General features: G+C 33.8%; 2 protein-coding genes across 2 annotated transcripts; both read right to left on the bottom strand.

Annotated features, from left to right (window-relative positions):
• Positions 1-7551: 7551 nt before the first annotated feature.
• On the bottom strand, positions 7552-8490 carry LOC114637383 (olfactory receptor 4C15-like). The gene has a single exon (XM_028785611.1). The coding sequence runs from the start codon at positions 8485-8487 to the stop codon at positions 7552-7554; it is 936 nt and encodes a 311-aa protein (XP_028641444.1). The 5' UTR covers positions 8488-8490.
• A 9765-nt stretch (positions 8491-18255) lies between these two features.
• Positions 18256-19221, bottom strand: LOC114637372 (olfactory receptor 4C15-like). The gene has a single exon (XM_028785601.1). It carries the CDS (start codon positions 19189-19191, stop codon positions 18256-18258), a length of 936 nt encoding a protein of 311 aa, XP_028641434.1. The 5' UTR covers positions 19192-19221.
• Between the last annotated feature and the right edge of the window lie 6211 nt (positions 19222-25432).

Genomic DNA, 25432 nt, shown 5'->3' with positions numbered 1-25432 from the left:
ACACTTTAAAGATAAAGGAGAAATAATAGAGCCAAAAACCCTCCTTAATTGCATGTAGAATTTAATGTGATTTTCCTGAGAGATGATCTACTTCTGAGACTTACCCTAAACTCCCTGAGGGTTAGAACAATTTCTTGCCTTTGACTTGCTGAGAAACAATACTGTATACTTTTTCAGTAGCTAGAGTATTTACACATCTATTACATCCGAAGTCAGCTTTAGAAAGTACTTTGAGAGGCTCTAGTGACGATCCTTTATACCATCATGTCAGGGAACTGACAATTGCATATGTCTCTAGGAAGAATTTAAGTAAAATTCCTGTACACTCACCCAATGTCACAGATTGGTTTTGTTGTAAGGAATCTATTAATCAATCTGTACGAATAATATGGATTATTCTTGGGAAACAGTAGTAACAACAGTATGCGATAAGAGCAATGTCTTTATTTTCTCTAGGATATTTTACTTCATTTTTATCTTTTGACAGTTTTACACATATGTACACTATATGACAATATCCACAGAATGTCCTCTCTTATTTCCTTCCCATACTTATGACTAACTTCTTCTCAAATAGTCTTTCTATATTCTTTTTTCTTTTCTTTTTTGTTTTTTGTTTTGTTTTGTTTTGTTTTTCAAGACAGGGTTTCTCTGTATAGCCCTGGCTGTTCTGGAACTCACTCTGTAGATCAGGCTGGCCTCGAACTCAGAAATCTGCCTGCCTCTGCCTCCCAAGTGCTGCGATTAAAGGTGTGTACCACCACTGCCTGGTGTATTTCTATATTCTTGTTGTTTGTTTTTGGCCCCAGTATCTTCAGAATTGCTTGTAGAAACATGAGTAGAGGATTATCAAGGCCTGGGAAATTTCCTTATGGATACAGAACTGATGAAACTGTTACTCCTTTCTTAGCACCTTTGACTGTCAATACTCCTCAGTGAAGAGTGGATACTCATGAGTCCCTCCTCTATCCAGGATATGGTGTTGACAGGCCAAATCCTCTGTCAGTCTTATGCAAGTACTACAGGTGCTATGTGTTCACAGTGTTAGCAGCTATGTTTTGTCAATGTGATGGTTTGTATATCCTCAGCTGTGGGAGTGGCACTATTAGATGGTGTGACCCTGTTAGTATAGATGTGGCCTTATGAAGTAGGTGTATCACTTGGGTGTGGGCTTTAAGACCCTCATCCTAGCTACCTGGAATTCAGTATTCTGCTAGCAGCCTTCATGTGAAGATGTAGGACTCTCAGCTTCTCTTGTACCATGCCTGCCTGGATGCCACCATGTTCCTACCTTGATGATAATGGACTGAACCTCTGAACTTCTAAGCCAGCCCCAATTAATTAATGTCGTTATAAGAGTTGCCTTAGTCATGATTGTCTGTTCACAGCAGTAAAATTCTAACTAAGATTTGGGGCTACAAAGGGATGGTTTGGTCTCCCAGGTTGAGCACTGGGTTTGAGATAGCCGTAGACCCAACAGGGGCATGGCCTGTGAGGGATGGCATGTGGCCTACATCTCCATTAGCCTACATCTTGTAGACACATTTAGCTCAGAGTAGCTCCTCCCAGAGAGGTCACCATCCAGGTAGAGGGCGTGACTAACAGAGATTTCCATATTCATGAGTTACCTAAGTGGGAGGGCATAGCTAATTAAGATATTCCCTCCTCCCCTCCCAGTTCCTCCTCTTTCCCCTTCCCTATTTAAGCTAACTCCCCCTGGCTTTTACAGAGGCGGGAACATCTAGACTCAACTACCACACCATGAACAATAAACTTTTAGATCCACGGACTCCACATGTCTTTTGGGACCTGCCACCACCAAAGCTTCCAGCCTTTGAAACTTCAGACTTCCTCCAGTATGTGGGACCTGCAGGCATGGAAAGCCACCAAGGACTCCACCGCCTTCCTGTCCATGGAGCCAGGGCACCCCTACATGAGTTTTTTCCCACACTAAGACAGTCCAGAGACAGAATTTCATAGCACTCATTCTAATTTTCCATGTCAAACATTGTCGCTACCATCTCTTACAAGACATTTATTGGTTCTAGGAGCAGACACTAGTTATGAGCTTGGACAGCCATACACTCTCTATACTTGGCTAAGTTAGGTGTCTCTATTTATCACCAAACAATGCAAATGTAAGCATCTTTCACTGATGATAAGAGGTACTCCAGTTAATAGACATGGAGGCCTGCCATTGTGTTCTTCTATCTTACAAAAGCCGTTGATTCTTCCTCAGGTCTGTGACATTCTTCTTCCTAGACTTAATAGGATTAAGATGCTAGATACATATTCATCTCCTGTGTACAGGCCTCAAATACTATCTGTATCTGTTTAACAACCTCCAAAGACTCATGCCATCAATACACCAATGGATACTTCTATGTTGCTGATAGGGCTGTATTTAATCATGCAGGGTCCACACAGCATCTAAGGAATTTGAATGTTTTTTGTTTCCTGTTTTTTGTTTTGTTTGACTTGGTTTAGTTTTCTGAATAGAGACTGCTTAACACTTTCTAGGACTTAATACACTAGACAGCAGAAAATAATATTTTGAGAAATTCTTAACAATGAGCACCTATGAAATCAAATGAAGTTTCATATTTCCCACTTATAATAGCACAAATTAAATGTTCTTATCACAAAAGGAAGAAGTGATGGCACAAAAATAAATCATAGAACAAAAGCAGTAACAAAATTCAGTTGAACAATTTACTAATCCTGCTGATCCATGTTCCTGTCATCTTGATTTGTATTGAAAGCATTGAGAGCAATAAACATTCTGTAGTTAAAACACTCCCAATCTGCTGACCAGTTTGAGAAAAATCCTCTCAAAGTATCATCTCTACTTTAAGCATTTTTTGCCTATGTAACATGGCCTGAAATCTCTGAACCCTAGTATCTCCATTGCCAATAAGGCTATACCTTTACAGCTTTAAGGAATGACTTATCTGATGTACCATGAATGGAATCCAAGTTTTCTGCCCATTGCTAAGATTCAGTCTCTATCAGAAAATTAAAAGCAAAACTGTAAATCCTGAAATTTTACATAATTCATGACTACAAATACAGTACCAGATGTACAAAACTGCTAAAATTGCCTGACACTTCAAGATGTGCCCAAAACCTTTTGGTTCACAGCTCTATGAGCTTCTATGTCCTCAAAAGGGGAAACATTTTCCTGGGAATCTTTCCAAGAGCAGTGAATTTTTTCCAGGTATATTCTGAGATGATACTTCCTCCATTAAAATAAGTTCACTTTTTCTCATTTCAGAGCCTTTTGTGGGTAGTATCACTCCTTACGCTCATTTACTTTATCACAGTTCAAAAAAGAATGTTTCTCTTTAGCAAATTAACCTCTTTTTAAGGACATATCTTGCTATGTGAATTCTTCTTACATGACAAAATATACATTTTTAAAAGAGAAAGGCTCTTTTTCTGTATGCATAATGTTATTGTACACTCCATGAAGTTTATCTTTGTGTTATTCAAATGCTGAATTCTCTGCCCTCATATTTTTTTCCAAACGGGACATCCCATTTGTAATGCTTATGTCAAGACTCTCCTGTCTCAAATTTGTATAACCCATGCTTACTATTTATTTTCTGCCTTGTCAATAACAGCTGATCACCCAAAGGGTGAGCAGAAAGAATAGAATGGGACTTCCACCAGCGAGGGAGGGAGAGACAGAGGAATAAGACAGAGTGAGCCACATGAAGAAGGAGGGGAGAAAGCATGAGAGTTCAACTGGAACACACAAGGCTCCAAATGCACATATTATGGGGATTTTGGCTGACAGGTGGCCAGATTAGTTTAGAAGATTAAAATATTGATCAATGACCACCCAGGATTATGGTAAATCTTTAAATAAATCTTGGTCTCCTTGTTTCACTATTGAGGAATTAGCTAAGATAAAAAGAAAGAGTTACTGTGTTAATTTACTACATATATTTATATTAAAATTTTCTGTTGCATTTTTCTTACTTGGTAAACTACACATTCATAAGACTATTTTTGCACACATTTTCTGCTCTCTTTCATTGAAGACTATGATATGTGCAATAATATATAGTCATGAAAGAGAGTTAATGTTCACTTGTCCTGAAATTTCCTCTGGAAAATTAACTATTTAACTAACTTTACACTCAATTTCACTCAAATACACAGAACATGAGTAGACTCACACAGGATTCTTGACAAATATATCACACAAGATATGCTCAATTTTATGAGATAGTCTTTATATCCCTTGGAGATATCAGGAGCCCTCTAGTTTCTATATTTCTGTGATTAGCTGCTCTTCTAAGATTCTAACACAACGACTCAAAACATCCTTAGCTTCAGAACACTTTGCTAGCTCGGTGTATCAAACTCTTCTCAATTTATCATATTATTTACTTTTCTTCTTCCTGAAATCAAAGTCATATCAATAGACATTTAAAGTTGAGTGCTTTACTGTGGCTCACAGTTTGGGTATGTAAGCTATCACAATGGAGTGTCATAACTACTACAGTAGTTAGAAGACAGTCATGTAATGATGGAGCCAATTAAGCAACTTGTGGCTTCTGTAGAATAGGTGCTCTTAGAAGCTGAGCTCTCTTCAGCGTCCCCCCACATACACATACACACACACAATTGTGTTTGCAGTAAGTAGTAAAAATTAATGGATGGTTCTAAAGTTCAAACATATAACAAAAATGGTGTATGGTATGACAAGCAGGGATATATATAAGCAATAGAGAGACAAAGACAACATTTGTCTTGTAGGAAATATCCAATATTCTATGATTTTCTAATTATATAAAATCCCTAGTGTGTCAAATTTGAGATTTTAATACTGTCTTAGTTTAGTTTATTCTAGGAGATTGTTTTAAAAGTGATCAAAATGAGATTGGGAAGGTAGTAGCTTATTTGGCTTCCACTTCCATGTCTTTGTCTATCATTGAGGGAAGTAGAGGCAGAAGTTCAAGCAGGAACTTGGAGGTAAGAAGTAAAGCAGACACCATGGAGGAACATTGCTTACAGGCTTGTACACCTAGATTACTCAATTCAGTTTCTCATAAACCTCAAGACTACCTTCTCAGGAATTGTACTACCTTGGTGGTGGAACCTTCTATACCAATGACCAATCAAAGAAATACCCACTGACTTCACTACAGGTCAATATGATGAAGCCATTTTCTAAATTAATGTCCCCTCTACTCTAATGACTCTACCATGTGTCCAGTTTTAAAAAAAAGAATCAAACACGTTCTAAAGATATTAATTGAATTTTATTAAAAATATATTTCACTTCTTTAGTAAGATTTATTCTAAGATGTATTTTCAGACTATTTAAATAATGTTCATTCACTGATTTCTTTCTTAGTTGTTTTGTTGTTTATGTATAGAAAATTTACATATTGTGTGTGTGTGTGTGTGTGTGTGTGTGTGTATGTGTATGTACATGTGTATGTACTGTGTGTGTCCTACTACTTTGCTGAATGTTTTTATCAGGTGCAAAAAATTTTTGGTTTTTTTTATTGTTTTTTTTTGTTTTGATTTTGGTGTGTGTGTGTGTGTGTGTGTGTAGAATAATATCATCTGAAAATAAGACCACTATATCTGTACTGTGATATATATTTCCTAAAATTAGTCAAAAGGTTGAAAACAGATTTAAACAAAATTTCCCATAAATGTTGGAAAAGCATATTCATTTAATAACATATGCATGTGTTTTTGAATACCATTCTGGAACACCTGAAGTCAATAAACTTACTTTTCCCTTGTAAAAATCTGGTAACATTTGTTGTAAAAATGTCTTATCCCTTTCCCATATCACATTTTCTGCTTTTTAGTGTACACAGAGCAAGTCCCTTTCTTAGGCACATAGACACAGAAACTGGCACAGACTTGGAACTGAAATATGCACAACATGTCAAACAGAAAGTAGGACAGACAGGTCAGACACACAGAGCAGACAGCAGATAAACCAGTTGCCACAAACTAGAGGCAGATAGAAAAACATGGAGAGCCAGAAATAAATTGTGGGCTCACTCTTTGTCAAACTAATCCCAGAAAGAAATTTTTGTCTCTGTTCCTTAATGTGACATCTGCACATTTTGATACCTCCTCTATGGTTCCTTTAGTCATTAACTGATACACCAAAACTGAGTTATTTACATTTTCCCAAATGTAAATTCTCATGTGTCTTCTGTAACTCTACATGTATTGTCTATGGCAGTTAAAAATCAATGAGAAACAAATACTATTCATATTCAGCAACATTTTTACCATAAAATTTAGCTGCTGGCTAGTGTTGTTGATTCTAAACAGAAGGTGTTTAATAGTAAGTTAATTTTCCATAAATCCCTCTTGATAATAAACCAAAGTATAACCATGAAGTCACATAAATATTCTCCATTTATAAGTATAAAAATGTAATTATTATTTGTACATACAAACTTACAAATATTACAATCACATACTACCTTGAAATTAACTGACATTTTGGAAAACAATTTTATATCTGCTTATGTTGGCATCTATACAGTATGTCATTATCTTTGCTCTCCTGTTCCTATGAAATTAATGCCTGCAAGCTTTTTGTGTTGTACTGTAATTGGAGGCCTACATCAGTATTTCTCTATATAATCAATTCCCAGAGCTCATTAGAATGGGATAGTCACATCAGCCAAGAGAAATTCTAGCTGTTCTCATATATTTAATCTGTTATGAATTTGAGGAATCAAATCATATTTTCTAGCAGATATGAACACTCTAGCTTATAATGATGCCAGATGATGCAGGAAACTGGAGGATAAATTCTCATTTCTCTCTCTACATTTATAGGTTATAAGGTCTCAAGTCACTTAGATACCTGTTTCCCTTAGAATGACTTTTGTATTTTTCTTGTCCAAATACACATTTATTTTGTCAACCAAATTTTTAAATGGAGCATAGTTAATAAAAGAAAACATTTAAATAGTTAAAACATTTCAAATATACAATAAACTAATGATAAGGTAACATTGGACTATCTTTAGTTTTTATATAACAATTCTGAGTACCCAGTCCAGAGTGAAACTATGAGCCCAGTAACATATTCAACATCCTACTCTTGAGGTACTCTGCATAAATTATGTTATTTCTTCAGAAAAGACATCATTGTTTTATTTGACCAATAAAATACATTTTTTAAACATTTTTTCTTATATTTAAAAGTATATTTTTGTTTGCTTGTGTGTGTCTGTTATACATGTTAGTCTACATGGTGTTTGTGTCTGTGAACATGCATGAAGATCTAAAAGAAAGAATTGATTATAAGCATTTATATCATTCTACCTTACTTTTTTGAGACACGATTCCAATGAAACTTGCACTAACTGTCAAATATATTGTGGTGAAGAAAATCCTGGGATCTGCAAATCTTATATATATCAGTACTAGATAAATTGTGCTTTCATGCTTAGAGTCTGACATGAGTTGTGAAAAACAAAACTCATGTACTCATTTTGACGTAGCTAATATCCTTTTCCATCGATTCATATCCCCAACAGTATAAAGGCAATATTAAAATATAACAAAAATCACTTTCATTCTCTTCCACATTTTTCTGATGGCACTTATCATTTCCTTATTTCTGAAAGTATAAACTATGGGATTTAGCAATGGTGTCAGGACATTGACAAATATAAGTGTGTCTTTCTCAAAAGAGAATGCAGATGTATCCCGGGCATATATTAATATGCATGGGACAAGGAACAAAACCACAACAGTAATGTGAGCTCCACAGGTGGAGAGAGCTTTCCTTCGACCTTCAGAACTGTGAGCTCTCAGAGAGAACAAAATGACACCATAGGAGACAAGCAGCAATAAAAAGATAATGATGCAGATAGCACCACTGTTTGCAAACACCAAAAGAACAAATATATGAGTGTCAGTGCAGGCAAGTTTCAGCAATGGAAACAAGTCACATGTGTAATGATCAATGACATTAGGTCCACATAAAGGTAGCTGCAATGTGAATGTAATTTGTATGATAGAGTGTAAGAAGCCCCCTGCCCAGGATATTGCTACCAAAATACTACAGAGCTTCCGGGTAAGGATGGAAGAATAGTGCAAGGGCTTGCAAATAGCCACATAGCGGTCATAGGCCATGACTGCTAGGACAATCATTTCTGCTCCTGAGAAGAAATGGACTGAAAACAGTTGTGTCATGCAGCAGCCAAAGGAGATGGTCTTCTTCTCATGTAAGAAGTCTATGATCATCTTGGGTGTGACAGTAGAAGAGACACATAGATCCAGGAAGGACAGGAATGCCAAGAAGAAGTACATGGGGGAGCCCAGCAGTGCAGGACTATACATGATGGTCACCACAATTATCATGTTGCCCCCTATAGTTGCAATATATACCAATAAAAGTACAACAAACAATATTTTTTCAACTTTTGGGTTCTGAGAAAGCCCCAAGATTATGAACTCAGTAACAAAACTCTGGTTTTGCATAATTCTCAAGAAGTAAGTCCAAGTAAATTTTCTTCACATAAATCTTCATTTATGACAAAAATGTTTCATATATGCACACATACATATATATACAATATTTCCATCAGTAAAACAATATGTCCTATACAAATGGATGCATTTGCCTTGATGTGTCTATTGTAATTTAAAATAAAATATTAGAAAAATGGAGGGTATAACAGTAACATGAATTGATTAAGAGATAAATTTTTGTACAGTTTAAAGAACCTGTGTATTAAATTTTAATTATGAACACATTCACTGTATGATTGGAGTAAAATGGTGTAACTTTGTAACATCAGCCTTTGTAAATCACTTTAGTTTCCTTGAAGTGAATATTAAAGGACATTTTAAACCTGTTACCTAGATGTGCCTAAGTCAAGGCCAGGGTTTCGTATCTTGCAGTGACTTGTTGGAGCACTGCCCTACCCAGCAACAGAAGAAAAGGCAAGCTGTATGTTTGGGTGCACACAAAAATCCTGACTACATTTAAAATTTGTTTAAAAGTAGAAAATATATTGTAACTTCAAATAAATTATTCTGCACAATAGAAAATTCTGTAGAAAGTCTCTAGCACTACACATGATATTACCATGCCTTTATGAAAAGAATCGTGTTGTCATCAATTTTAAGAAAGAAATAGTTAAAAAAAAATAGCAGGTCTCCTTCTGTGTTTTCATACTTCTGGTCAACAGGTCATTTCATTTTTACTATTTAGTCTGATGTTCTAATCTAAGTATAAGAGAAAGGAGATGGGAATTATAAACCTGGGATTTTAAAAGACATACGTTGCAGGAACCATGAGATTTACTGGAATCAACTTTATGAACACTGAGATTATTAATCCTACTTACAGTAGCACTAACAGTTGTTCTTTCTAGTCTCCTTCTCTGAGTTAACACAAAATCACCTTCTGTCTTTGTTCCTACGTGAATAAGAGATCTTGACAAAGGCAACAGTAAATGATGAAGGTTTAGATGGTGATGGACCAAAAACTCATATGAAAATTGGTGATATCAAATAACTGAAAAGGAAAAATTATTTATTGAATTAATTTTATAGATCTGAGACATGCTTGTGTTACTTATTTATGCCATGTTAAGTTGTTAAGCAAGTATTTAAAGGGCTTATCTTTGGAAACCTGCATTTTAAAGTTCTGTGAGTTAAAAATAATACAGTTGTGTCGAAAAAGTCATGGTAATTTTAATGGCAATATTTCAACTAGAAAACAGATGATTTTACTTGCAAAACTCATTTGGGAGAAGTCAAGTTAGTGCCCATTTAGATTTTTCATTCCGATTTTCCAGCATGTTTTGTAGAGGAATATACATGCACCATGTATAAAGAGAAATATATACATCAAGCCAGCCACAAACCCTGTATCTACAATGGTGTACTGCCCTAGCATCCTAATGTTTGCTGTAATTAAAATTATCTGAAATGAGAGTATAGTATAGTTACAATTTATGATTATATTTTAGAGCAGTCAGAATATATGCAAATTAAACACAAGATGCAGTATTTGTCTAAATTTTTTCCTATAACATAAAAGGAATAATAGTGGGGTATAAGCTTTAGATGACCTAAATATGACCTGAGCATTAACTTTCTATAAAAGAAGTTTCTTGTCAAGCTGCTAGGTGGTATGATAATCAATAATCATAATCTGCTGTGATGCTTATATACCACAATGAGAAATATGGTAAGATATTCCTAAAGAAATGAAGAAGAGACACTCCTATTTTAGCAGTAACCAGCAGCCCTCGAATTGAGCTTACGGACTAAATGCAACAGAAAAACAATGCCCATTACTCACCAACTACCCAAGGCTAGTATAGCCATAGATCTTAAAGGTAAATCTATTACTAGATCAGCTCAATTCCTAATGGAATCTAGAAATGTATCCTTAAACCCATGGATAAGTTTAGATCTGAGCCCTTGTCAAAGAAGTTCATCTTTGCAAAGAATGTAGATCATTACAGAAAAACTGATCAAAATATACAGCTAGAGTAATTACAGGGAACCTAGTCTCAAAGTATGTAGCTACCATAGAGTTTCAACAACAAAGTTTCAGGGAACATTTCTGGATAAGTACATAAAAAATTGTAAGAACTATAGTACAAGATATGAGATTATGTTTCCTAGAAATGACAAAGAATCTATACCTATGTTATCTCCTACATATATGTGATCATTGGTTGAACAAGACCTGAATAGTGACCTGAATATGGCTACCTTAACAAAATCCAAATAATGAGTAGGACAGAATGGGACATACTAATGTGGAGAGGGAACTCTCATAGGTCTCACCTCTAGACAAAGATCCACAGGCAAATTATGACTGCTAAGGGACTGAGAATTACTTTCACGGGGATGAGCTCCCAGTTAAGTATCCAATAACAAATGGTCAGCCCTTATATCATTTACATACATGTAACAATATACAGACTGAGTAGGTTGTATTTTTTAAAGTTTTCCATTTATATATTATGTAAAAATGATAATTTTTTACACAGACAACAACTTGAGATATTGTGAAAAAGAAGATAGGAAGAGGATAGAGTGAGTGTGCTTGGGAGGGGTTAGAGGGAGAAACAGAAAGGAAGAAGTTATTTTACTATATCTCAGTTGGAAAGTAAATAAAGTTTAACAAGGAAAGTAGTCAAATACATATCTAAATATAAATAATTTTTTAGATGAGGCAAATTTTCACACTTTTTCTACATTATCTTGACAAATGAATGAACACTAAACTAGTATGGCAGACTCAAGTGAATCTATATGAGGTACCATATGGAGCCTGTGTTTTATGTTATTTCTGTTCATCTAACATTAGGCTAAATAAAATGATAAATGGAAATTAAAATGTCATTTATTTTTTATTGGGGGAAGGTCTGGAATATGATCATGATACATTTTACACACACTTGAAATTCTCAAATGAATAGGAAGTACATTATAAATGTGCTTAACAAAACAGCTTGATGTATAATATCCACTTGCCACTTACTGGCCTACCACAGGAGAAGGACTTTTTCCCCATAACAGCAAATAGTCTTTATCTAGTTGTAATGGAAAAGTCATAGTTAGCCTAGGATGAACACAAACTCACCATGTCTTTGAATTCTTGGTCTTCTTGACTTTACTTCCAACTTCTGGGATTATAAGCATGTATGATCACATACATTTTATTAGTATATTCTGAAAACTACATGTTAAAATAACATGAATATTGATGTGAAGGTTCTTAAAAAAGGGCTCTGTGCCAAAAATGAAATAATGAATCAGTCAAAATAAGATTTTTAAAATAAAGTTTTAAAATCAATGAATTTAGTAATACATTTATTAGAGCAATAAATATAGAACATGTATTAGATATTATTACAGAACTTTAAGCATGTTTTAATTTTTGAGACAGGACTACTCCCTACACTTTTATTCTAAATATTAAGTAGGTTGAGAAACTTTTACCATAGAATGTGATATAGTGTATAAAATATTGAAAAAATAAGAAAAATGGAAAACTATCATAAGAGCTATATAATTGAGATTATTACAAACTACTACACATGATATATTATTATAATTAAAAAACTGAAATTAGCCACCAAGATGACACACATAAAATCTAATTGCCTCTCAATTTCTGAAAACAATGTTAAATTTTAAAAATACCCATCTAATTACCAAAATTGAAAACAATAAACTGATTTCACAGGGCATCTTAATGTGGAATATTTTATTTGATTATAATTTTTCATTGACAACCATATATTGGCCTCAATCTTTTTATCACTCATTGTTCTTTGGTTTTCAATTCACAATCTCATTTAGAAAAAAACTCATTTTCTTTATATTATTATACATAAATACAGTAGATGATAGGTATTATTTATTGCTCTAAAATATTCCAAGATCTTTTCCATACTGCCATCAATTTGAATATCCTACAGAGGTAAAGTGCTTTGCCCAGGGATTACACAGCAGAAATTGTTTTCACTGAGCTATCACCTAAGCAGCGACTTAGAGGTCCACCACTCACATTTCCCACTATTTCCTCCCCATTCATTTATGCAGCTAAAGAAATTGTAGAATTGACATACTCTCAGACAACACAATGTCTTCATTAACTGTGAGGTACATGTAACATTCAAAATGGCCAGAGTAGTGAAAGTGGGTTACTGTTGTGAATAGATGTTTTTAAATATATTTAATATAAATGGCTAGTGTTCTTACAAATGGTGATAGCTTATTTAAGTTTTTACATGAAATTGTCCCATATGTTAAATTTTAGATCTGTCTTATTTTTAACTAAAGTTATTATCTATCAATACATGCTTCCTTTCCTTTGTTTGTAGCTAACCAAATTCATTTTCTCAACTGTTTGAAAAATATGTTCACTTCAGATAACTAATCTTTTCTCTGCCCACCATGTTACTCTTGATTTCCCTAAATATCTCAACTTTACTTGCCCTACGAAGTTTGGAATGTAGGGGAAAGAGATTTTTCTTTTTCTTTTTACATCCTTCCTGACAGATTTCTGAAGCCTATTTGATGTTCTAGTGATTTTGCTCATTTTTAGACGGAGAACAAGCCAGAATCTTAACAACAAGACAATCATAACATTACCTACTTAGTGTCCCTAAGAGTTCAAAGAATGTTGATGCTTTAACAAATCTAAGTAGACATAATTAAATCAGAAGACTTCATATGTGAGTTGAGTCAATCTTTCTTAATTTGTATTCCTTCTGTATAATATGTACTAGTGTGTATTTCTGAAACTAGAATATTTTATATTCAATTTCCATACAAATAGAAAGTGTAATGATGCATCTTTTTTCATGTTCTTATGTTAGCATTCTTGTTTTTTCTTTTGCCTGAAACTCAGAAATCCGCCTGTCTCTGCCTCACAAGTGCTCAGATTAAAGGCATGCGCCACCACTGCCCGTCTCTTTATTTTTATGCAAAAAGCAAGAGGAATTTTAATGATCCAATGCACTGGGGTCGTCCTACACCAAAGGTGGTGTATCAACCCCAGGCAATCATTTTGCTCAGTGTTTTTTATAGATTTTAGGACAGCGGCCATTAGGCACAATGTGATTGGAAGAACAGTGTGAAGTTTCTTTTTATTGGATATTATATTTATTTACATTTCAGGTGTCATTTCTTTCCCCATTTCCTCTCACTAGAACCCCTATCCCATACCCCCTCCTACTTTTTACTTTTATGTACAACCTCAAATCATTCTATCTTTTAATGCAAGCTTCAGAATTGTGAGATACATGAGTATATGATCAGATAATCAAGCAATTTTCAGAGAGATACTAGAAATATAAGTTTGTGCTGGCTATCTTAGTTTTTGAATTTTAATATGATGATAAAAATTTGATGATATATACGATTTCATTAAAACTTAAAAAAACAAAAGCTCAAAAACCTAATGGAATTGATGAATAGATGGAAGAAGACTGCAATATTAAAACAGTTATTTGAGCACTGTGAGCATTTGAACAATTGTTTATCATGAAATGCTAGTCCATCATCTCCTTATGTAATATTTTATTCACTAAAATGTTGATTTGGGTTATAACATTTATTCAAAGGTAAGTAATCTGAGAATCAGGGTCTATGAAGTTCTCACAAAAATAGATACTGGTAAAGTGAAAGGGCTATCGTGTTGTTAAACACAGTAGACTGCTCATAATTCCCACATTCTAAATCACTTTGTTACAAATTTTAATAGATTTATAAAAACACATAGGTAATGTTCTTACTTTGCTTCACCAAGTGTCACTTCTGTGAAAAATCTGATGATAAATATCCTCTCTGTTCAGTCATAACAAAGATTCTCTGTTGTTTGCAACTCTTCTACATCTGAAGGACAGCAGGAGTGAAACTGTGGTGCAGAATGCTACCACTGTTACTTTAGTGCTGTGTTCATCATGGTAGTGAACAAAACACAGAAGAATCCAAACGTGTCCTACCTCACTTCATCAGGTATTTAAAAAGGTTTCTCAGAGACATCATGAATCTGTAAGATTAATTCTTAGTTCCCCAAGGTTTGTAAATTCTCTGGTCCCAGGAGAATCCATGACATACTTTTGAGCAGTTTTCCACTTATTGCAAAACTTATAATGTTTCATGCCCATGTAAAGATGTGCTGTGTGTTTTTACAATTTGGAGATGATTTTATACGAAAATAAATCCATATACTTCATTTTCAGAAAGAGTAGATTGTTCTGTTCTTTAATGGATGTAACACAATGTCTTCATGCAGAACTCAAGGGAAAAGTCTTGTGTCAAAATAAATCTATCAATGCATCTGTAAGGAAACTAATCATAGTATTGTTGAACAGTGTTAAAAACTTCTCAGTAAGGAAAATATGTATGTATAAATATACGTGAGGTATATAATAATAGAAATTTTTTTTCAAGAAAATGCTTGTACTTTGCATTTACTTATTTTTCACAATTACGTATACTTGCACTGTGACTTATGATCACACTGGCCATCAGCATCACTTCCTTTTTTCACCCATCGTATCTTCTTTTCACATGCCCCCTTCTATATTCATGGTTCTTTTACTGACCACGGATTTTATTCAGGGTGGCTTAAGTTTGCATATATGGGCCTTATTTCTGGACCATAGCCCACTTACTTGTGATTTGATAGGTGAATAAAATACTATAAATTTTGCATATAACTTGAATTGTCAATACATCTCAAGGAAGAATAGGGCTTCATGAGACCATGTAAAATCAGTGATGGTATATTGCAAAGCCTAAATTTAACCTTATCATATGTTTTTGTCTACTGTTTGTTAATGGCTACACTGTCCATTCCATTTATTTCAGACAGCGTATTATAGCATACCCTCCCATCCTCTAGGAGTAAATAAATCACAAAGTATAGAATACTTGCATGAAAATATTACAAGTAAATGCCGGAGATATTGAGGTACAGGCACATGGGTGGAGATGGTGTGAAAGAGATCATGAGGTGTTAGAAAATAAAAAGCGAGGGGGAAAATTGGAATGATTATATTTTAATTAAATGTTTTAATTCTACACCTACAACAAAGAAGAAGAGAAGGAGAAGAAAGATGAAGAGGAGGAGACGGTGGAGAAGAGAAGGAGGAGGAGGAGGAAGAGGAGGAGGAGGAAGAGGAGGAGGAGGAGGAGGAGGAGGAGGAGGAGGAGGAAGAGGAGGAGGAGAATAGTCAAGGTAGATATGAGTAATTTTTTTTTTACACTTTTCCTCAGATCTGGACCCTCTCTTTTTACTGTGTCATAAATTAGGTCATATAATGTTTCTGAAAATGTTTATGTCTCAGAATTCATATCTGTCTAGGGTTCTAACAGGAAGGATTAACATCATGGCTTTATGGGCTTTCAAAGGAAAAGGGATTCATCATATTGGAAAGGGCATTAATGGTTGAGGGTAGATTGGAAAATGTATAATTATATACATGTGTGGTTTTGCAATATGTTGAGAAACTAAACATATATTTAAATTAGTTCAAATGTAATAGACAGTGGGAAATGTCCACTTCTTAATCTTAAATAGTCAGAACAAATAAAACAAATGAACAAAAACCACCAGTACCAACAACATAGAGCTTTCGATATAACATTCATTTGTCATAGAACAGACTGACAGTCTGGTCATGATATTCCATAATTTTTCCTCTATCAGCTTCAAAGTATTGGGTCTTCTGTTGGTGTCTTTGATCCACTTGAAAATGATTTTTTTTTCTAGAATGAGATGTAGAGTTCTAAGCTAACTTTTTTACATATGACTGTTCTGTCTGATCAGTACCATTTGTAGAAGATGTTATCATTTCTTAAATGTGTATTATTGACTTTGGTAAAATTCAGTTTGCTTTAGTAGAGTACAAATATGATAGGTATGAGATGGAACCCATACCTGGCACTTCCTGCTTGGTTAAGATCCTGAAATTCTATATGCCAGGAACAAGGGGAAAAATGAATACTATAAAAGAAATTATAAATAAACTTTTGATATATCCATACATAAATGTTTCACTTAGCTATTTTCACTTAGCTATTATCAGAAAAGGATCTCCTTCAGGTGATAGCAAATAATGCAGAGACCCACAACCAGGCAATAGGCAGACTAGGAGAGACATTTGAACATTCAGTCCTAAATGGGATATCTTCATCAATCTCTTCTCCTCAGGGCTAAAGGGGTTGTGCAGATGAGGCAAAAGAACTGTAATAGCCAGTAGGAGACATCGGAGAAACATGGTCTTATAGGCACCACAGGGCTGACATACCCACTGGGTAAAAACTAGTCTGTTTCTGCATATATGGGTCCTGCAGACATTCAAGAAAAATGAGTTTTCAGTACAGGAAAGTGGACTAGACATCAGCATCCATGCCTAATCAAGAAGCTATCTACAAATAACAACTGCTAACAAAGAAACACTTAGTTTATTCCAATTGAGTCTCAAGGAACATACAAATCACACTTAAGGACAGGCCACCTACTCAGCTGTAATGGCCACCTGGATGTTTATTTATGGAGACATTTTAGTCTTACCAAGTTTTGTATTGTCATGTTTAATTTACTTGTCTTTTGCATACATGTTACGATTTCTGATTTTGTGTTTAATGTTTGGGTCTGTGTTTGTGTGCACATACACTTCCAGAGATTTACTTTGTCTTGTTTTGATTTGTTTTATTGTATGTTTTATTTTCCTCTTTGGTTTCTCAGGGGAGAGAAAGGGGTGTAAAGAAAGTTTAATTAGTGGAGTCCTGGGAGAACATAAAGGAATGGAAGCAAGCAGAATATATTGTATGAAAAAAAAAGAAAAGAAAACTTTTCAACAACTACAAATACTAATCAAATGATATAGGGATAACTACATGTCAGGTTCTGTTTTAACATCTTTCTGCATTTCTAGGATATGGAGTTTCAGGTTGTCACTTTGTTTTCTCTTGAAATGACTTCAATAATTTTCCTCTCTCAATTTCAAGCGTACATTTATTTTGCCAACCAGTGTCAATTAAACTTTAAAAATAAAAGTATTCCAACAGTTAAACGTTTTCAAATAATTAATGAATTAAATGAGAGAATAAAATTAAACTGCTTTTATTTGTAATATACCAACATTCAGTGGTTTTCTAAAAGTGAATGTGTGAACTCAGAAACATAAATTCTCACACCCATTATTGATGCCTTCTTTATTGAAATATGTCATTACATTGTAAAGAGTTAAGAGCATATTTGTCAAATAAATTTTTGAATGTTTTTATTATTTTCATTGAGTTGTCCAGGTGTTTTGTTTGTTTGTTTGGTTGGTTGGTTGGTTGAGTAATTTACTGATGGATTGATTGATTGATTGATTGATTGATTGATGATTGATTGTGTTTATGTGGGACGTGAGGTAGGGTGTATATCTGTTGGTATGTGTGCCTTCACATGTGAATGCATGTGAAGGGTAAATTGTATTTATGCCTTTTAATCTTCATGCAGAACCAAACGAAATCACATTTCTATAACTCTCTATTATGTTTCACCTTATTTTCTTAGAATAATCTCCACTGAACCTTGAACTCACTGTTCTTCAGCTGAATCCACAATGAAGTAAAATTCTCAAATTCAAAGATCTCCTGTGTACCAGCACTGGATGAAGTACTTAGATAGGACATTGGAAGTAATAGAAACTAAATCTCAAATCATTCTGTTTGCATAATAAGTATCCTTACCCACTGAAGTAGAATATTTTAAAATTTATCAGAAACCACTATTAATCTCTTCCACATTTTCCTGATAGCATTCTTCATTTCCTTATTCCTGAACGTGTAAACCATAGGATTTAGCAATGGTGTGAGGACATTGATAAATATAAGCATGTTTTTTTCAAAGGAGAATGCAGATGTAGGTCTTGCATATATTAATAGACATGGGACAAAACACAAAAGCACAACAATTATATGGGATCCACACGTAGAGAGAGCTTTACGTCGACCTTCAGAGCTGTGGGCTCTCAGAGAGAACAAGATGATACCATAGGAGACAAGCAACAAGGAGAAGATTATAATGCATATAGCTCCACTGTTGGCAAATATTAAAAGGACATAAATGTGTGTGTCAGTGCAGGCAAGCTTCAGCAATGGGAACAAGTCACACATGTAATGATCAATGACATTGGGTCCACAGAAAGGCAGCTGCAATGTGAAGATAATTTGTATGATAGAATGCAAGAAGCCCCCTGCCCAGGACACCACTACCAAAATTCCACAGAGCCTCCGGGTCATGATGGAAGAGTAGTGAAGGGGCTTGCAAATGGCCACATAGCGGTCATAGGCCATGGATGCCAGGACAATCACTTCTGCCCCAGTGAAGAAGTGGACTGTAAACAGTTGTGTCATACAACATTCGAAAGAGATGGTTTTCCTTTTGTAGAAGCAGTCTATAATTATCTTGGGTGTGACAGTAGAAGAAGTGAATGCATCCAATAAAGACAGGAATACCAAGAAGAAGTACATGGGGGAGCCCAGCAGTGCAGGGCTGTAGACGATGGTCACCACAATTATCATGTTGCCCCCAATAGTTGCAAGGTAGATAAACAAAAATAAAACAAATAGTATTTTCTCCACATTCAAGTTCTGTGAAAGTCCCAGAAGTATGAACTCAGTGACAAAGCTCTGGTTTTGCATGATTCATAAGAAGACTGTGAAAGTAAATTTTCTTAAAATAAAATCTTCAAGTATGAGAAAATTGCTACTTACAAATTTTTAGTATCACCATCAATAAGTTATATATACCTATGAAAATTACTTTGATTGAGTCTTTTGCAATTGAAAATAGAATGTAATAGGATTAGTGAAGGTAAAAGTTTTGCAACCTGAAAATTTGATGTAAATATAGAAGATTAAGTACTTGAAAGTGGCCAAATTCAAATATTTTACAAAGATATTTACCTGATTGAGTGGAAATAAATACTTTATCTTCTAATAATCAGCTTTTTAAATCTTTTGTGTTTCTTCAAGAAAAAATATGAAAACAATACTGAAACTATAACCTAGGCAGTAACTAAAGACCAGAATTTATAAAGGATATCTGTTTCTTCGTGGAATGAGCCATAGCTGAGTATTCTGCAGTGACTTGTCAGAGCACTCCTTATGTACCGATAGAAGAGGCAAAGTGTACTTTTTTGGTGCACACAAAAACCTTGAATACTTTTACAATTTAATTTACACCAGGAAGCATACTAATAAATTATTCTTCCCTTCTACTTCATTTTAAAATTTGACTGGAACAATACAAGAAATACTCTATTGACATAACAAACATACTAAAGAAGAGAACTCCCCCCGAAAAAAATCCAAAGTAATAAGGAAATAAAGCAAATTTTATAGGTCAGGTCTCAAGAGCTCTGTCTTATAAACATTATAAGACAGAGGTTATTGTTACCTTTTTATTCGTACAATGTTTTAATCCAAGTTGCAAGACCAAATAAACAAGTAATTGATAACCAGAGATTTTAAGAAATACATGTTCCAAGACTTTTGAGATCTCCAAAGAAGCAATTTTTGAACAGTGAATTTTTTTCTTATTTATAACTGCATTGGTGGATATTCTCTCTATTCTCCTTCTAACTAGCAACAAGAAAACATCTTGTGATGATCTTCCTCTGTCAATGTGGCATCTTGACAAAGACAACAGTAAGTGATAAAAGCTCAAGTGATGGAGAAAAAAAACACACATATAAAAACCGGTAACAACACATATCTGCAGAAGAGAAATCATCCATTGAATTTGAATTAGAGTCTTGAAAATTAATAACTTGCTACATAATAATGTTTTATTTACTTGTTAGACAAAAATTATTTAATAAGATAATATGACAAATAGTTAGAAATTTGTATAATGTTACTATAAACCATTCTGGTAAACAATTTATTTGCTCACCTTTAAGGATTATAAAGATGGTCAAATTGAAAGTGTGAAAATGCTATTCATTGTCACGTGACTGCAAAATTCTACATGGAATAAATTCACTTGGAAACCTATCTGCCACTTTAATAGACACTAAAGTAATATTCCATCTTATGTGTTCATTTCCCCTCCTTGCCACTATACCAAGAATATCTGTTACTTTCCCTGTCTATACAACTGAATGTTCATAATAAATATGATTTTAAGTATAAATTATTATTTTTGAAATACATATTATATATATATATATATATATATATATATATATATATATATATATGGATAGATGCAATTTTTATTTGAAATCTGAGATTTAAAATAATTCAATTGTATTATGAAGAAAAATTGTGACAATTTTAATGACAGTAATTTTAAAAGAACACAAACGATGTTACTTTACTAATGTGTCTATTATGAGGCGCTAATATATTTAATTTAAAAATCCACATTCCTTATAATGATACAAAAGAAAACCTATTCTAGATTCCTGATCCCTGCCCCCAGCAGGCCTAAATGCTTACTATTTTCTGAGGCATGAGTCACGCAATTTTATACACCTAAAATTCTACAATTCTTGGGTTTCACTTGTGCAAATAAATTTCTTTGGAAGGAATTTGCAAAGTTCTTTGTGGAAAACATGAAAATAATGACAGAATTAGAATGTGGGAAGAAAGGTATGACATGTTAGGGACAAGTTGCTTACAGACAGGCAGGTAGGTGACTTCACTTTCCTTTCCTCTAAATCTAATCCCTTAGCCTCATCAGCAGTTCTGTAGCAGACCACCTGCTGCTCCCTCCAAATCCAGCTCAGCCACCTCCTTCTGCACCATTCCAGTTCCTAAGTGTCAGCTTCCAGTACCTTGAAAAGTTATAAGGAGATCTTTAATCCTCACACTGGAAATAGATTCTGAAGGATTCTTAGCAGGAAACACACAGTTCTCCTGAGAACTAGGTAAGGAAACAGTTATTAGCACCAAAAATTACAATGATTGCAAACTTAGATAACTAAACCCTAGTATAAAAACAAAATCATTGATTGCCAGGACATGTGTCTCCCATTGATCCCTGCCAAACAACTGTAATAGGTAGTGAAAAATGCAATATAGTTGAGGCATAAGATAAAAACCTTAAAACTGCCTTCATGGGGATATTACGGTCCTTAAAGAGGGAATAAATAAATCCCTGAAGAAATTTATGAAAACACAAACAGGCACTTGAAGGAAATTGATAATATATGCAATGCCTGAAACTGTAAATTGAGCCAATAGAGAAAAATCGGGACCTTTAAACCTGGCATAACATCTAAAAGATCATCTACATGATCAAGTAAGTTTTATCCCAGAGATTCAAGGATGGTTCAACACACTAAAAACTTGTCAATGTAATCCACCATGTAAACAAACTGAAAGAAAAAACTCACTTGATTATCTTATTAAATGTTAATAGGCTTTGACAAAATCTAGCACCCCTTCATGATAAAAGTCTTGGAGAGATATATCAGAGATGCAAGGGATATACCTAAACTTAATAAAGGCAATTTACAGCAACCTGATAGCCAACATCAAATTAAATGGAAAGAAAAATCAAAGTAATTCCATTAAAATCAGGATCAAGATAAGGCTGTCAACTCTCATGATATCTATTCAATATGATACTTAAAGTTAAAAATTGGAATTGAGAGGTCAAAGTATTATTTTCAAATGATATAATAGACTTGTATGATAAAAACTTCAAGTTTTTTAAGAAGATTAAAGATGGTATCAGAAGATGGAAAGATCTCCCATGTTCATAAATCTGTATGAGAAACTTAGTAAAAATGGCTATCTTACTAAAAGCAACCTACAAATCTGATAAAATCCCCACTAAAATTCTAACACACTTCTTTACTGACTTCAAAAAAACATTATTCAACTTTATATAGAAAAAAATCTGGGATAACTAAATCAAATCCTATACTGTAAAATAACTTCTAAAGGTATCTCCATTCTGATTTCAAACTGTATTGAAGAGTTGTAGTGAAAAAAATCCACATAATATTGGCATAAAAATAGACAGGATGATCAATGGATTTTAATGGAAGACACAGACATAAATCCACACACCTATGAACACCTGATTTTTTGTAAACAAGTCAAAATACACAAAAGAATAAGAGACAACCCTTGTACTCACTGTTAGGAATTGCACTAGAACATCAAGCTATACAGCAATTAAAAAATATGCAGAGTTTCTAGGTCAGACTCCTACAGGTTCTCTGATCTCCAACAGCCTACCTGAGTCTCAGGCAGTTAATTCTGTGGGAATGGAAATGAACAAAAAAAATCTGAAACAAATGTTTCTAGTCTAACTTGATATCTGCATGTAGAAAAATGCAAGTAGATACATATTTATCACCCTGCACAAAACTCCATTTGAAGTGGGTCAAAGACCTCAATATAGAGAAGATTCACTTAACCTGATATAAAAGAAAGTGGGAATACCCTTGAATGCATTGGCAACAGACACAGCTTTGTAAAATCATCACTATCACAGGCACTAAGATAAATAATTAATAAATGGAATTTCATGAAAATGGAAACATTATAAAACACATTCTTACACACACTGACAAGTGTAGCTCTCATCCCTCATCAAAGATGTTTTCCTTTGCATCAGAAGGACATGCTTACAGAAAAGTAAATTTGGTCAGATTATCCAGATCCACCTAAAGCTCAAATCCAGCACCTAAGGCTCAGGGGGAACTCTGGAGAGGTATAGAAAAATTGTAATAGCCAGAGGACAAGGAACTCTTCTGTGAGACTGTCTCCCAGAAATGACACAGACATTAAACCTCTGGTATCTCTCAGCAATATGGCTGTTAAACAAGAACAAGGACAGCAATAGGCATGCTAATGTGAAAGACAGAAATCCCATGGGCCCACCTCTAGACAAAGAACTAGAGGCAAATAATGACCCATTGAGGGAGGGAGAATTGGTCTTTCCCAGGAATGAGCTTCCAGTTAGGTGTCCAATAACAAGTGATCACCCCTTAGATCATTTATACACATGTAACAATAAACAGATTCATTCAACCTGAGCTGTATTTTTTTTGTATTATTTCACTCATATATTATGTTACAATAGTAATAAAAAGAGTCTCTCAGTTTGATGTTTGTTAGGAAGAAGACACAGAAAGCATAGAAAGAAGGGGTTTGGGTGAGGTTGGAAGGCGAACAAGAGAGTGGGAATTATGAAATTATATTTATTTTGAAAAATAAATAAAAAATAAATATGACAATAGAAAATTTACTCAAATGTAAATAGAATTTATTATTTAGATGAGACAAACATTTGTATTTTTCCTTCATTATCTTGACAAATGAATGGATAGTAAAATAGTGTATTAGTATCGAGAAGAATCTATGTGACATATGATCTGAGCTGTCTGTTCTGTGTTGTTACTCTAAAAATGCACTAAATAAAGTATTACGTTGAAATCAAAAATATGTTTATTTACTGCAGTTGTGGGAGCTATGATATGATCAAAATACCTTGTACAAATGTATAAAATCCTCAAATGTACAAAAAGTTCTCTATAAATATTGTTGACAAGCAAATGTGAACTGAGTCATAAACCAAGTGACCACAGTACAATATGAACAGACTTTATTCCAATGGTACTAGAAAAGACTGACGTAGACCTGGATTGTCACAAACTCATCATATAGAATAGGATGCCTATGAATTCCTACCTCTGCCTCATAGCTCTGGCATTATAAGTTTGTGTAGCTGCATCCAGTCAAATGAGTAAAATTTATCATTACAACCAAAAATTATTTATTAAAAATACATGTTAATATTGACATCAGCATTTTCTAAACATACCTGCCTGTTAAAGCTGAGAGAAAATATTGAATCAGTCAATGGAAAATGTATTGTAACTTACATTTAAAAATATACTTTAATTACTTTGACCCTTCTTTATTCATGCAATAATAATGGAATACATATTAGATATAGTTGCAGAACCTAAAAAAAATTTTTTTGAAAGAGGATTCCACACTACTTACAACATAATACAATGCAGTATCTAAAAACTGAAAAATGAGAACACTATAAAATATTCATAATAGCTGATATAGTTAAATAAGACTTACAAATTAGAATTACATAATTTTTTAAATAAAACTCTAATCATATGATATCAAAAGTTATGTTTTTTAAAGTAAAGTTTTATGAAAAAGAAAATATGAGGAACATTAATTCATCATTCACAGGTATTATAAAATTAAACTATTTTCTAGAAGGGAGCTTAAAATGATAAACTCCATCAGTAAGAAAGTTTTGCTTTTATTGGATTAAGAAACTAGAAATTTGATACCAAGTTTAAATGTAAAAAATCTAATTTTCTCTCAGTTTCTGAAAACAATATCAGATTTTTCTGTCCATACTAATTACCGAAATTGAAAGTAACAGTTTAACTTAATAGAGCATCTTATGTGGACTACTTCCTTATATTATAATCTTTTCATGTATTGGATGTGACCCTATCCCAATTCATTTCTTTAGGGTTTCCAATCCATACTCTCATTTAGAAACAACCGATTTATTTTATATTGTTATCTATAGTAGGTAATATCTACTATATTACACTAAAATATTGCATAATCTTTTCTATAGCAACCATGAATTTGAAACTCTTACATGGGCAAACTATTTTTCTAAGGAGCACAAAGTAGAAAGTGAGGTCACTGAACTGTTTCCTAAGAAGTGACCTATGAAAATCTACAATCCACATTGCCCAGTATTTCCTTAACACTCATATAAACAGCTCAAATAATTGTAGTGTCAGTATACCTTCAGATGACAGAAGGTCTTCATTAACTGTGAGGCACATGAGGATTGTCATTATGAGTAGTTGCTTTTAAATATATTTAAAATAAATGTCTATTTTTTAATTCTTTTCTTGTACTTTACATT

Source organism: Grammomys surdaster, unplaced genomic scaffold, assembly GCF_004785775.1.
Source record: "Grammomys surdaster isolate TR1022 unplaced genomic scaffold, NIH_TR_1.0 125284, whole genome shotgun sequence".
Classification (NCBI taxonomy): Eukaryota; Metazoa; Chordata; class Mammalia; order Rodentia; family Muridae; genus Grammomys; species Grammomys surdaster.
The sequence above is the reverse complement of the archived record's forward strand: the minus strand, read 5'-3'. Positions and strand labels throughout refer to the sequence as shown.

Coding starts and splice junctions, on each gene's coding strand:
- LOC114637372 (XM_028785601.1), bottom strand. CDS start 19,191: ATGCAAAACCAGAGCTTTGTCACTGAGTTCATACTTCTGGGACTTTCA.
- LOC114637383 (XM_028785611.1), bottom strand. CDS start 8,487: ATGCAAAACCAGAGTTTTGTTACTGAGTTCATAATCTTGGGGCTTTCT.